This window comes from Oculina patagonica, chromosome 13 (assembly GCF_052425735.1).
Source record: "Oculina patagonica isolate OP01 chromosome 13, crgOcupat, whole genome shotgun sequence".
Classification (NCBI taxonomy): domain Eukaryota; kingdom Metazoa; phylum Cnidaria; class Anthozoa; order Scleractinia; family Oculinidae; genus Oculina; species Oculina patagonica.
This window is the reverse complement of record NC_135770.1, coordinates 23918703-23932374: the sequence shown is the minus strand read 5'-3', so window position 1 is coordinate 23932374 and position 13672 is coordinate 23918703. Positions and strand designations below refer to the sequence as shown.

At 39.8% G+C, this 13672-nt stretch overlaps 2 protein-coding genes across 2 annotated transcripts; one reads left to right on the top strand and one right to left on the bottom strand.

Moving 5' to 3' along the window:
• Positions 1-442: 442 nt before the first annotated feature.
• LOC144636593 (large ribosomal subunit protein bL33m-like) lies at positions 443-3212 on the bottom strand. Its single transcript, XM_078495808.1, has 4 exons — positions 3155-3212; positions 3041-3059; positions 1388-1494; positions 443-876 (listed from the first exon to the last, which is right to left on the bottom strand). Coding segments are annotated over exons 1-4 (177 nt in total). The 5' UTR covers positions 3156-3212; the 3' UTR covers positions 443-826.
• Positions 3213-3257: 45 nt separating this feature from the next.
• LOC144637045 (DNA mismatch repair protein Mlh3-like) lies at positions 3258-13258 on the top strand. The gene is given in 14 exon segments (XM_078496214.1): positions 3258-4873; positions 4875-5558; positions 5653-6055; positions 6113-6395; positions 6997-7195; positions 7575-7731; positions 8290-8367; positions 8536-8822; positions 9812-9835; positions 11975-12053; positions 12150-12249; positions 12610-12667; positions 12868-12938; positions 13105-13258. Coding segments are annotated over 14 exon segments (3897 nt in total). The 5' UTR covers positions 3258-3409; the 3' UTR covers positions 13115-13258.
• The last annotated feature ends 414 nt before the right edge of the window (positions 13259-13672 follow it).

The window sequence follows — 13672 nt, the reverse complement described above, 5'->3', positions numbered from 1 at the left end:
GGAAGCCATAAAAGTTAAAACCACTTTGTACAGCATCAACAACATTAGGGGTATCGAATGGTCTTTGCGAGAATGTGAGCAGAGCGTTTTTCTTTGCAAACATGAGCATTGACAAAAATTAGCCTTGTGAGAAACGAGCACTTTTCAAAAAGCTACCTCCACTAAAAACCGAGCATGCGAGCACTTGTAAAAATATGCGACCACTTGCAAACAAGCACCCACTAATATTTTGCGAGCATTCCAAGCACAATTCGAGCATCCAAGCAGAAGCCTAATTTTGCGAGTACTGTAAAATTTCGATAGACCATTCATGACCCCTAACATTGCTCATTAGCTTTTATTTAAAAGTTAATGGTCACACACTTGGGTTTTATCTTCAGCATGACTTTGGGGGTGAAATGGTTGGGATTAGAAAACTCTCGGATTGCATCTATAACAAAAGAAATCTTTATGGAATTTATTGATAAAATACTGCATATCTATGACCCAAGTTAACAAGACCTTATGTGTACTGAAAATAGTCTGAATTATTCTGTTGTATATTCACAAGCACACAGGCCTCCCACTTCAGTATTTTTTCACTGCAAGGATAAAAAAAGGGAAGAGAGGAGAAGAGATGACAAGAGAGAAGGAAAATGTCTTGTATATATCTGTTTCACAAAACAATCTTGTAGCAACACGAGGATCCTTGGACACTCCAGAGATAATACATTCTTTTCTGTTGCTTGAAGCATGCTTCTAAAGTTCAGAGCATTGTTCTTTGACTTGAGCTTTGCTTAATTAGTTATTTTGTCTCTGCTGCCAATGTTCATGATCCCAATGATTATTACTTGCCCTTCTTGACCTTTTGTTCCACAAATAAAACATGCTTGTTCACTAGGGAACAAAAAACGAAACTTAAATAAATGAGACAGTTAAAAATGGAGAACAGAATATCTGTCTGTTTGTCTGTTTCATTAGTCAAGAATGGTGACATTTCAGACATTGGTGTTTTCATCCCTCTAAGCAGTGGGACAAAGAAAACTTCTAAGTCCCAAACAGGAGTTTAACCCATGACTACCCTGCAAGCAGGCTCCCTATTTGGGGCAACTTGAATATTGAACTCTTTGAGCGCCAAAGGGCGCGATCCCACGAGTCGCGAGTCGGCAAGTGAAGTGAGCCTGCAAGCAGAAGGGATAACTTAAGTTGGATACTCTTCTTGCCTTGCCCTGCCACCTACCCCACGTTTTTTTTTTAAATTTAAAAATTTTAAAAAAACTTTCGCTTCAAACTCGACAGACTTTTCAACAAATTAGGGACTGCTCGTCTGCAAGTCTAATGACACATTAACTCTTTATTATAAAAACAAAAGGGAAAAAGCAATTGCATACATGCAGTTTCTGCTTACCAATAGGATCATGTTTCATAAACTCCAGCTTGGGTTTGAGTCTATTTCTTGTCATCATATAATAATAACCTGTTCCAGCCATGCTAACAAGCCGTACAATGATGCGTCTACAGAGATAAAAGGGAGTCAAAATAGAAAAAATAAAAATTAAAGTTTCAGAGGTAAAACAAATAGATCTGCAATGCCCATTCTGGATAACCTGAGTAAAAATAAAAATCTTTGCATGCTCATTTCTCCCCTGGGGAGAGGGGACCTCTAATGATATAGCTCTATGGAAATCTCTGTAGTGTCTTTGATTGAGGGGGTTGAATATGGTTTGCGGATCGACGGATTTAGCCTTAAAAAGCGTACGGATTGTGGATTTTTGCAAAATATTGAGCGGATTCGCATATGGATTTCGAACCAATACAGCGGATTGTGGATTAGCTGAGAATTTTGGAGTGGATTTTTGGACTTTTCATTTCAGGAAGTTCGGATCGTGGATACTAAACGACGTTCAGATCACTTTGGTGGGTCTTTGGCGGTATGTTGGCGGAATTGTCGCAAAAACAAGCAATGAAAAGGAACTTCTTGAAAAATCTGGCATGAAAACAACATTTACTCTCCATTAGAGTGAAAGTATACCATACAAAGTTTTCAAGTAATGTGGATTCGGATTTGAACGAAAATAGTGATGGATTGACAGATTTAGCCAAAAAAAAAAAAACCACGGATCGGCGGATTTGCATACCCCTATTCACCCCCTCTTGATTGGTTGTTTTCTGGTACTGAAGTTTGGTGTACAAGTAAAATCAACCAGGGACACAGATCTGATTTTGTATAGCTATATATGTCATCAAAAGCATATCATCACATGTGCTTCTGATGTCATTAGTACCAAATTTTTGTAAATTTGACACTTTTGCTGGTGAAGAAATATCAATGATGATGATAACCTTCAAATTCCTAAAAGCTTCAAGCTTCTAGGATTTGTGTGAAAAGAAAATTGTTTCATTTTTTTCCAACTGAAAGCATCGAGTGTAAGAATTGAGATGTCATTTTACTCGGACTTCAATCGATTTGGTTATAGGCTCCTTCCTAGGATAACTCCTTACCACCAGCCCAATCCCCCCCCCCCCCCACACCTGACCTTGCTAAAACTCCTTCACAACTTGTCAGATCATTCACAGATCAGTTCAATTGAGTATTTCACATATCGGTTCAAATCTGGCTTGTAACTGGGATTTTGGTCAGAGATTTAAAACTAAATTGTTAATTGCCTCAACAGGGACGCATCTTAGGGAAGGATGCAGGGGGTGCGCACCCCTCCCTGAGTATTCGCTTTTAAAATTTGCTTACGTCACCAGTCAGTTATGCCATTTCTTTAGTGGTGCACCCCCTCCTAAGAAAAATCCTGGATGTGCATCCCCTTCTAAAAAAAATCCTGGATCCCCCTGCTCAAGAACTTGTTCCCAGTTCACTTTAACACCCCATCGCCTACGTTGTACTGAGCAATTTGAAAAAGAAAAGTAATAAAGGGGTAATCGGGGTGCCAGAAATATTCGTCCGCGGAGTGCGGACTTACACTCTTAAAAACTCACTGCAGCAAACGCACTATCAGCCTTGAACATGATCTAGTGTGTTACTCAAAAATAAAGATTAGTGGTTACTTACTTTGATTTCGATTTGACCACTGAAATCGAAAATATACATAAAATATTAGCAAAACATTGCTATAAGTCAAGATTCTCACAGTATTTAAAATAAAACTGCAGGGAAAAAACTTACTTCTGCTTGGAAAGTGTCGGGAACCCAAAATGGCGACCTCTTTTACGTCATGTAATAAGTCATGAAAAGTGTACTTTTAACAAACCGCAAAGGTCTGTGGGATATCGCGCGAAGAATTTCAATATGGCGCGTCCCACGAATCATGTTTTCACTTGAAATGTTTTTGTTTACATTAAGAAAAGAGCTACATTTGGCGATTAAGCCTAGCTGAATAACTTAAGTTGGACACGTGAAAACTGCTGAGTTGTATGAAGAATGATCCGTCCTTTGCAGGAAGAAGTTCGATCTTATTTGAGATCAGGAGTCGCCATCACAAATTTGACGCAATGCGTTGAAGAACTTGTTTTGAACAGCCTAGATGCTGGAGCTTCCTGCATTACAGTTCGAATAGACATCCCGAATTTCAAGATTCAAGTGTCCGATAATGGTAATGGAATCGCACTTGGCGATCTGAAGTCTGTTGGAGAGCGGTACTCGAGCAGTAAATGCCACGTTCTTGAAGATCTGGAACAGCTGAGTTTTTACGGATTCAGAGGAGAAGCGCTTGCAAGCATACGCGAGACGTGTGATGTGCTAGAAATAGTCACTCGTCACCGCTCCTCTTATCAAACTTATTGCAAACTCTTTAGAAATTCGCAAGTTCTAGAACTCACAGAGTCTAGATTTCCAAGAGCTAACGCTGGAACAAGTGTTACAGTTCATGGTATTTTTGCAAACCTTCCAGTAAGGCGGAAAGCTCTCACGGAAACTCTTGACTTTGAGCGTGTTCGACACAGAATGGCATCTATTGCTCTCATTCACCCTAAGACAGCATTCTTATTGATAAATGATTCCACAGGTACAAAATGCCTCCAGACTCATGTCTGTAAGTCTGTTATCTCCACTTTCTCTCAGCTTTTTGGTAACCAAAGATCAAAAAATCTACAGCCAGTCAAATTTGAGCACAAGGATTTCAAATTATCTGGTTTCATTTCAACTGACACTCACCACAGTAAGAGTTTGCAATTTCTGTTCGTCAACGGCCGTCTTCTGTTGAAGACGAGAATTCACAAACTTGTTAACCACATTCTTGGGAAATCAGAACTTTTGCGAAAGTTGCCGGTGGTCGAAGTACAAGACAGTACCAGATCAGAAGGCTATCAGAGTAAGATAACAAGTCCTCAACAAGGAAAGATTGTTGACAAACATGGTATTTTTGTTCTGAACATAGACTGTCTTGTCACTGAATATGACATTTGTCTTGAGCCGGCAAAGACTTTGATTGAATTTCAGGATTGGGAGAAAGTCCTTTATTGTGTTGAAAGATGCATTGAGGAATTTCTTACTAAACACAACCTGTTTTCAAACCTTGAAGATTCAGGAAACTCAACAGAATCAGAGGCTAATGATGACTACAGTCACATGGGGAATTCATGTTACACAAATCTTGAGGCTTTTGAGTACAAAAAGGAGATTGAGACCAATAATGTTAAGAAAAGTTTACATTCTTCCACAGTTTATCGGTTGAAAAAGGCTGAAACAAGAGAATGTGTAAGCCAGGGCAAAACTTCTGATTACCCTTCAAAAGGGCATTCAGATTTATTAGATAGTGACACAACTGGAAATTGTTTAGAAATATCTGAAGACCTCATAGCTTCAGATTCTCAAATCCCTTTCAAAAGCGGCAATCTCAAACACAGTAAATGTAGACAAGCATCACTCTTCCAGCATCAACAAAGATGGAAAGCACTTGAATGGAAAAACAAAACAAGTTGCTTTCAGTGACAAAACAACATGCCATTCAAATCACACAGAGGGCAGAACTACAGTTGGTGAATCAAATGCTGTCAAAGAGACCCAAAGTGAAGTAAATACTACTTACACAACTGCTGACCTTGTATCCACTTTGTCAACCCACAGCCATTGTGCTCTCAGTGACTTGGAAAAAGCTTCTACCAGTCATACTGGGGTGAGCAGTATTGGACACAGCAATGTGCCAGTGACTCATTTCAATGAACTCTCAAACAAGAACAATACTGGCAGTGTGTGTGCTTCTAATTCACTCCCTAGAACTGCATGCAGCAAACCAGCCTCTGTTGACAAGGTTGAATGTCAGCCAGTAAAAAGCAGTGAATCTGGTTCTGCTAACACATCAAAGCATGAAAGATATGTACCTTTGTCAAACAGTAAACACAATCCAGAGTCCTCCACTGCATTGCCAAGACAAACTGGCACTTTTAGCACAAAAATTAACAAAGAAAGATCTGTGGCAGTGCTAGCATTCACTTCTCCATGCCCCATTACACTGAAAGGGCAGTGTACAAGAAAGAGACCTCAGAGTAACAAGGTTGCATCAGTGTCTGAGTTGGTACTGCCATCAAAGAATAGGAAGCTCATCTCATTACAGGGAAGCTGTCAAAGTAGAGTGAGATTCTTGTAAAAATGCAGGACGATTCTCTGATGTAAAGGATAGTGAAGGCAGCAACTGTAATTCAAACTGTAGCTGCATTGTACAAAAGTCTACTGAAAATAATTGTAGTACAAAGTCATCTGTAAGTTCTGGTGACTGTATTATTGCTCCAATGAGAACAAACAACTTGTCTGATACTGCCATATATGATAGTGATGTTATCTGCCGTGATTCCAGTTCTGGCGAGACTGTGCCAATTGAGGGGACCTGTGACACAGGTCATTCTTTTGATCTTATGCAAGCAGTTTTGAGTGATTCTATAGACCAGATTTGTTCATCAAGAATTGAAAGTGAGAGTCAGCAGTGTGAAGAATATGGCAGTTTAAACTCTGTTGTTTCAAATGTGAATGTTACTGAGAAAGAAAGAATTGCGAACAAGTGTACAGAGTATTTGGATTGTCCTCAGAAAGAGAGCACAGAAAAGAAAGAAATTGTTATGGAACAGGACGAAAGTCAGTGCTTAGTGACAGCAGAATCACGAGCCTAAATTAAATTCAGTTGACAAGAATGAATCCATGAGAGAAAGTCCTTTTTAGACAATGACTGGTATTGTACATTTGATGTGTCACTTGGAAGGAAACTCTTTATTAACACCCGAACTGGACACTCTTCCTTTGAAGGTCCTTGCAAATTTAATGCTAAAGATGATGACTGCTCCGAGGATCTGATTGTAAGTGAAGCTAATGGGAAAGAGACAGACTGTTCTCAGCACTTGCCGCACCCATGTGCCTCACACTTGTCATTTTCCTGCACTCCATGGCTTCCACGAGGGGATCGAAGACAGAGATCATCTGTTAACCATGACAGTGAATGGCATTTTATGCCCTGAAGGTATTGACTGAAGTATTTCATTGGAGGATCTAAAAATTAACAAAAATGCTTTTCTGCTTTCAGTGGGAAGCACTGTGATCTAATATTTTTATTATTCACTGGACTGCATCAGATCAAGAGGTTCAGTTTCAAAGCTGATCGTGTTTGCTCGGGGACAAAAAATAACATCTCTCATGTTCCTCTCCAGTATAAACATATATTTTCAAATTGTTGGGGCACCCTGACAGAATGCTGCGGGGGGGGGGGGGGGTGGAGGCGGAGGCTAGCAGTATTGGACTAGCATCCTATCCAGGGGGAGTAGCAGTGGTCCTAGTCACTTTGTACTAACTATCTATTGAGACCAGACTTACAGTAACTTACTGGCTGGATAAGCCCCTGTGACCTGGAGACAAACTTCATTAATTTACAGTTTCACACTGTGTGCAACGTGATGAAGGATTTGTGTTAATGGAAATAATTCTTTCTAAACATGTAACTTATCCAGACTATTTTTAACTGACATGTTGCTCCTTCCAAACTTCTATTGCTATTCAAATAAATCAACCTAACTTCTATTTATCATTTCAGGCATGGCTACGTCTCAGCTGGCTGATCTGTACAAGGAACACCTGGAACAGAAAGAATCAGAGGAAAAGCTCTGCAAGTGGAGAGATGCGGACACGCTGCAAGCGTACGAACAAGATCTGTTAAACAGTGGAGGAAAAACTGTGGCTCAACTGCTGGACAGTTGGCAGAATCCTGTGTTTACTGCACCAGAAAAGGTGAGATTATCAACATGTTAACTGGAATGGGTAGATCTACTGGGGTTCATAAATTCCTTCCTTTTTTTTTTTTTTTTTTTTTTTTTTTTTTTTTTTAAAAATTTAATTTTTTTTTTTTTTTTTTTTTTTCCAAAATTTTCTTTTTGTGAAAAAGAATGTCCCTGATACTAATTTTTCAAATGACATTTGATTACCCTTCAGTTGGTAACTGATTTAGGACAAGTGCTAATTTGACTTAACCGTTTATAAATCACTCAATTTACCCACTTATTTTGTTCTTTGTTTGGAAGACTATTCTCCTGCCGTTATAGATTATTCTTGAACGTCAAAATTTTTCTGATCGGTACTGTAGTTTAAGTTATTATTTTTTTTTTTCCAGGACATACTAATGATCAACAAACCGGCTGGGGATAGGACACGGATCTCAGTTCATAATGTGGTTCACCCATATTGCTTCACAACAGACATGCTGACAGGCATGCGAGTACTGCGACAGCTGGATGATAAGTTTATTGTGGGGGTAGTTTCACAAGAAGGTGAGACTGTTACTTTTAAAACCCATAAATGTTCAAGAAATTACTGGCACTATGATTGGTCAGTTTGAGTTCACAATGGCTCCATAAAGCTTATAGCCTACCCTGTATTTCTCACATCAGGTTGTAACAAGTAACACATGTTTAGCCATGGACCTTTTGTCATGATTTTTTCTTTTGAACATTTTATAAGAGAAATACTCAACTTGCTCCTCATGCATTGTTGAGTTATATAAACACTTGGGAAGTTTTAAGATCACTTGAAAAGTGTAAGAAGCACTTGGCTAGGCCTCCTGTTTGAACTCTGTCTACTTTACTCATGTTCTTTTAAATTCCTGCAGGCTTTTATTTCTCAACAATACACTCAGTACATTTTAATTCTTACATGTAAGCGTGGCCAATCTTTTATAATTTGCATTGTAAACTTAATGCTTTGTACAATAGTTCTGCCATCACATAAACTATGGATTTTGTGAAAAGTACCTACTGGAAGGAGAATCTGGACCCGAATAATGCATTTTTTTGCTGACTTTCATGTCTTTTGGTTTTTGTCCTTTTTAGGAGAGGATGATGGCTTACTTGTTTTGGTAGATCAACATGCTGCCCATGAGCGAGTTCGATTAGAGCATCTTCAATCAGGTACATGGACATGTAAAAAAAGATACTGGTAATTCAAAATAATTTTAACTTGTACTTTGGGTAAGTGCATATAGAAAGATTCATGTGCAGAGGTCATTTTTTTCAAACATTCAAGTTTAATTATGTATATCCATATGCTTTGTTCTCATAATTATCTTTGGTTCACAGAACTTTTTGAAGATAGTGATGTGTGTCAGACAAAAGACAGACCTTTCATCAAGTCTTCCTTAGTCTCTCCACCTTTAAGGTTGTCCTTGTTTCCAGAGGAAGTTCGACTTTTAAAAACATTCCAAACTGAAATTGAGCGAATCGGAATACGTTTTGTGATCAGCGAATCTTCACATGTCTCGCAGGAGACAATGATCCGTATACATGGGGTGCCATCAGTATTTGTGGATCGTGAGGTGTCAGAAGTTAAGCGTGGAAGACCTTCAGTGGCTGTCAGTAACATTAAGGTACTAGTTCATAAATCACACCATTTGATGCACTTTTCCTTCCTTTTTATTGGCGGAGAGCCCATTAACTCATCTAGAAATAACTGTAATTTGTCAGTATCTCACTGATAAACTACTGTATTTACTGGGATAAGCAGCGATGTCGCTAAGGGCCAGCTGCCGGCTAATTTAACTGGCTGAAAAAGAACTTAAATCCGGCTGAAATTTCACATGAAAACAAAGGCTTGGGTAAACTTTTAGAGCAACTAAAGCCAGAAAAGCCAGCTGGGCTTGTTGATGAGCTGGCTTACTGTTTTCTTAGCTACATCCCTGGATAAGCCCCGCAGGGTGGCACTTATTTGAGGGCGGTGCTTATTTAAAATTTTCACGCCACAAAGAATCTGATCTTTTACAGTGATTGAAAATATTGTCTTTTGATTGTCAGTATTTGTGTCTTGCTGAAGAGAAAAGTGGGTTAGCTGTCCTGGGAAAGTTCGTGGCCTTCACAACATATATATAAGAATTTTTGGATAGAAAACTATGGGCGAGCAGCAAAACAATCACTTTGAACTGCAAAGCATCGCTTTTGATGGAAAGAAATGTCCAAGTCTGTTTTAGAGTTGCTTTGTAGTGCTGTTTTTAGTTAAATGGAATTCCTCAAATAAGCGCCACATCGGGACTGCGGCGCTTATTCGGGGGCGGTGCTTATTAATTTCCCTTATGCTGCACTTATATGAGAGCGGCGCTTATTCGAGTAAATACTTGCTACTGGAAAATCACAATATTTTGCCCAACTTCTTTCATTTGTTTATTTTCTCCACCTTGAAGTATTAATGGGTACTGGCAATTATGGTAATTGTTAGCAGGCTAGGGTAACCTGACAGAAATTTGGGTTGGTAGTTAAGCTGTGATGAGATGCATATAGGATCCCATACAGTTGTAGTACAATACTCCTACTTCTTGTGTGTTAGTACTGGCACAACTACTACATGTTTTTATTTCCTGATTAGGCGCTGATCAGAGAGCATCTTGAAGTGAGTGTTTACTAATCTGAGAATAGATTGTAGTGATGTTTGGTAAATTAGTAATGATATTACATGTATGAGGGAGGTGCAGTGGCCTAATGGTTAGTGCACTGGACTCTGGATAGGGCTGTGACTAAAAGTGGGACGGGGACTTGGGGACTGGGACACGGGACGCGTGTTTGGGACGTGGGACGCGTGGGCTGGGACTCGGGGACGTGGGGACTCGGGGACGTGAGGACTCGGGGACGTGGGGACGCGCAAACGAAAAGACTAAGTTTTCTGCGTTTAATGTAAAAAATACAATTTTCGGTCTTATTTTTTTAATAGCTTTATTGGGAAACATACAAACAAGACATTGAACATTGAAATATGCAACATAATGTAAATAGATTGGGACAGAAACATTTCTCAAAGGAAAAAGCACGAACGGAAGGTCCGACGTTGTTTGCTTACCTCTTTTACCGTGAGAGATCTCACTCACTCACTCACTCACTGCCCATTGTGCCCACTGGCACGTAGGGCAGCAACAAAGGTCCTCCACTGCTGTCTGTCTTTGGCCAGCTGTTGGATGGTGTTCCAGCTTTGGTTTAAGCCCCTCAATTCTGTCTCTACTGTACGTCGCCATGTATTCTTGGGCCTGCCAGGCTTGCGCTTTCCTTCGGGTGTCCAGTATAGTGCTGTCTTTGTGATGGATTCGTTTTCCTTTCGGATGACATGGCCAATCCACCTCCAGCGCCGTTGCATAATAATAGTACCCATGTCCTCCTGTTTGCACCGCAAAAGTAGATCCTTGTTGGAAATTGTTTGAGGCCAGAAGATGCGAAGTATTTTTCGCAGACTTTTGGTATGGAAGGTTGACAGCTTCTCAAGATCACTTTCTAACATTCGCCAACATTCTGACCCATACAAAAGGGTAGACAGGACACAGCTTTGATAGATCTTGAGCTTGGTATGTGTACCGAACTGTGACGACCGCCACACATTGCTCAGCATCCTGAAGGTGTTTCTGGCTTTGTTCAGCCGGCTCTGGATATCTATGTGAGAGATCTAGTTACAGAATATTTCCAACGCGAATTCATCTTAAACCTCGTGGGCAGCAATGGAGGTCTTTCCCGGCAAGTACATACATGCTTTTCGTTGCTCTAATTCTTCACTATCTGTACTTAATCCTCGCTTATTTCGACGCTCAGGCATGCTTCAGGACAACCGTTGTCTATGTTATATATTTCAATGTTTAATGTCTTGTTTGCATGTTTCCCAATGAAGCTATTAAAAAAATAAGACCGGAAATTGTATTTTTTACATTAAACACAGAAAAATTAGTCTTTCGTTTGCGCGTCCCCACGTCCCCGAGTCCCCGCGTCCCCGCGTCCCGAGTCCCCACGTCTCCACGTCCAATGTCCCCAAGTCCCAGCCCACGCGTCCCACGTCCCAAACACGCGTCCCGCGTCCCAGTCCCCAAGTCCCCGTCCCACTTTTAGTCACAGCCTCTGGATAGAACAGTCTGCCTGACAGTAAGGTCGCCACTCAGATTGCTCTGTGGTCAGATCGCTCTCAGTCAGATTGCTCCCAACCAAAGTCAGATCACTCAATAAGAAGATCTACAGATCGATCAAGATGATTGAGTACTCAATTTTGCTGGTAGCTTTCGATCGCTCCATGATTTAACTTTATAGTGTAAAGTATTCCTTACAACAGATTGTTTGAGTTTCGCTCCTAACTTTCGATGGCTCCATGTAGTAAACTTTAGTACCACTGTTAACTTAACTCTTTTCTTAACATGGAGTGATCTGACTTCAATTGGGAGCCATCTGACTTTAGTGATTGAGCGCTCTGACCATGGAGTGATCTGACCGCAATTCGATAGTAATGCTGAGAAGTAACCTGTAAAGACATACCATCAGGAATGGGGGGATTGGGGGTTAAGCAAAAACACAGAGCCTCATCATGCCACCTAAATAAGTTATTAATACAAGCCCCAACTGGTAATGAGGGCCATTTTGCCCAAGTGACAAAGGGGTGATGCTATACACTTGATTAATAGTAGTTTAGACAGTGGGAAGTTCTCCTTGAATCCTTCAGGTGTTTCTATCAAATGGAATTTCATGGTTGAAAACATGTTAACAATAAACTTAATTTTCCTAACAGCACATATCAAGCACTTGTGGGGTGCCAGCATTGATTCCCAAGGTGATCTCTCAAGTGATCAGCTCCCAGGCATGCCACGGTAGGAAAACCACTTAAACCAACTTGTTAGAATGGTCTTTTCTTTTGCTTAATTCCAGCCTTTTTGAAACCTTTGGTGCCATTTTTTGTTGTTTAGGCGCTGTAAAGTTTGGAGAGCCCCTTGGTTTAAGTGAGTGTCAGGAGCTAATCAGGTCTCTGTCCAAGTGTCAGTTACCTTTTCAATGTGCTCATGGCAGGTGGGTGGAGTGACTGTTTCTTCATGCATACTTTCAGTGGTGCTTTTGGGGGCTGTGGTGGACTGCTCCACATCCCAGATCGTGCTTCCCACTTCCCTCTCATTTACTGTGCCTGCCAGCTAGACTCATGCGGGCTTTTCCAAGGGAGGATCGTAGTATATACCAGTATGTGTCTCCAATCCAGGAACATTAGGGGAGGGGTGCATTTTTGGCATTGACAAAAAAACAGAGCTCTCCTGATTCCACATTTTAAGATCTGATTTGATGAGCTGGTTCTTGCAACTCATCAAAACTGTTCTGCAATAATTATTTGTACTGTAGATTATACAGTCATGTAACTGTTTTTTGCTGTGTACACAGGCCATCTGTTATTCCACTGGTTGATCTCAAATTTTTGGAAAAGAAAATGAACTCTGAGGTAAGAATGAGAGTGAGAACGTTTTGAATGATTATTTTAAATCATTGAGAATTAGAAGGCACATGTACCTTTGAGCAACACTGACAATCAACCAAACTTGAATTTCTTTAGTATGTTGTCTTTGTCATTTTGTTTGAATTTTCCAAAAACATATGGAACTAATAAATTTGGTAAACCCATTCTATGTTTGCTTCTTTCAGGAAATTGTACATCGGCCAAGGATATCAAAACTGCAACTTGTCAATCAATTACCAAAGAACACCTTGACTCTGTAATGACAGGACTTGGAATTGCTATCCTGACCATTCATTTGTTCATTGCTGGAAAGGAACGAATCAGGGTTGCGAGGGTGGGATAAATAGTATTTTATTTCAATAGTTAGAAATCACCCACAACTAGCTATAGTTTTTTAAAAATGCTCCCAGGTGTATGTAAAGTTTTTCATAGGCCAATCAGAAATGTTTCTGAAAATGTCATGTGGACTTGTTTTGCCTGCTACAAGACTGCATCATTGAGTAAAAGTACTTTTTACTTCCAGATCACTGACTTGGTTAATTCTTAGATTTACAACTTGTTACTTGATCTTCCCACTTCAATGAAATTTGGTTTAAAATCATCCTGTTTTTCTTTATCCCTTTTCACCAATTTTGTATTGTTAACTGTGATCCAGCCAATTTTTTCTTGTCTTATATTAAACCCTTTACATTGTATTTCTCTTCAATGCACACAGTGGACAAAAAGAATGAAAAGTTGTAAGTACTGTTTTGTATTTTTGACCAACAGCACTCTGAAACTTGTTGCTTTAGGACAGGAAAGGTGGCTGTTTCTAATGAAATATTGGTGTTTAAGAAAATGTAATTGGCCAAATCCCTGAACATGTGTGTATTTTTTCTTAAAATACCAAATCACCTTACAATTGAGGGAAATCTTGATAGTTCACCAAGGTAAAAATAGGTGAATATATGTAAAAGGAAAGAATATTGTTTACGACTGGGCAATGTTGAG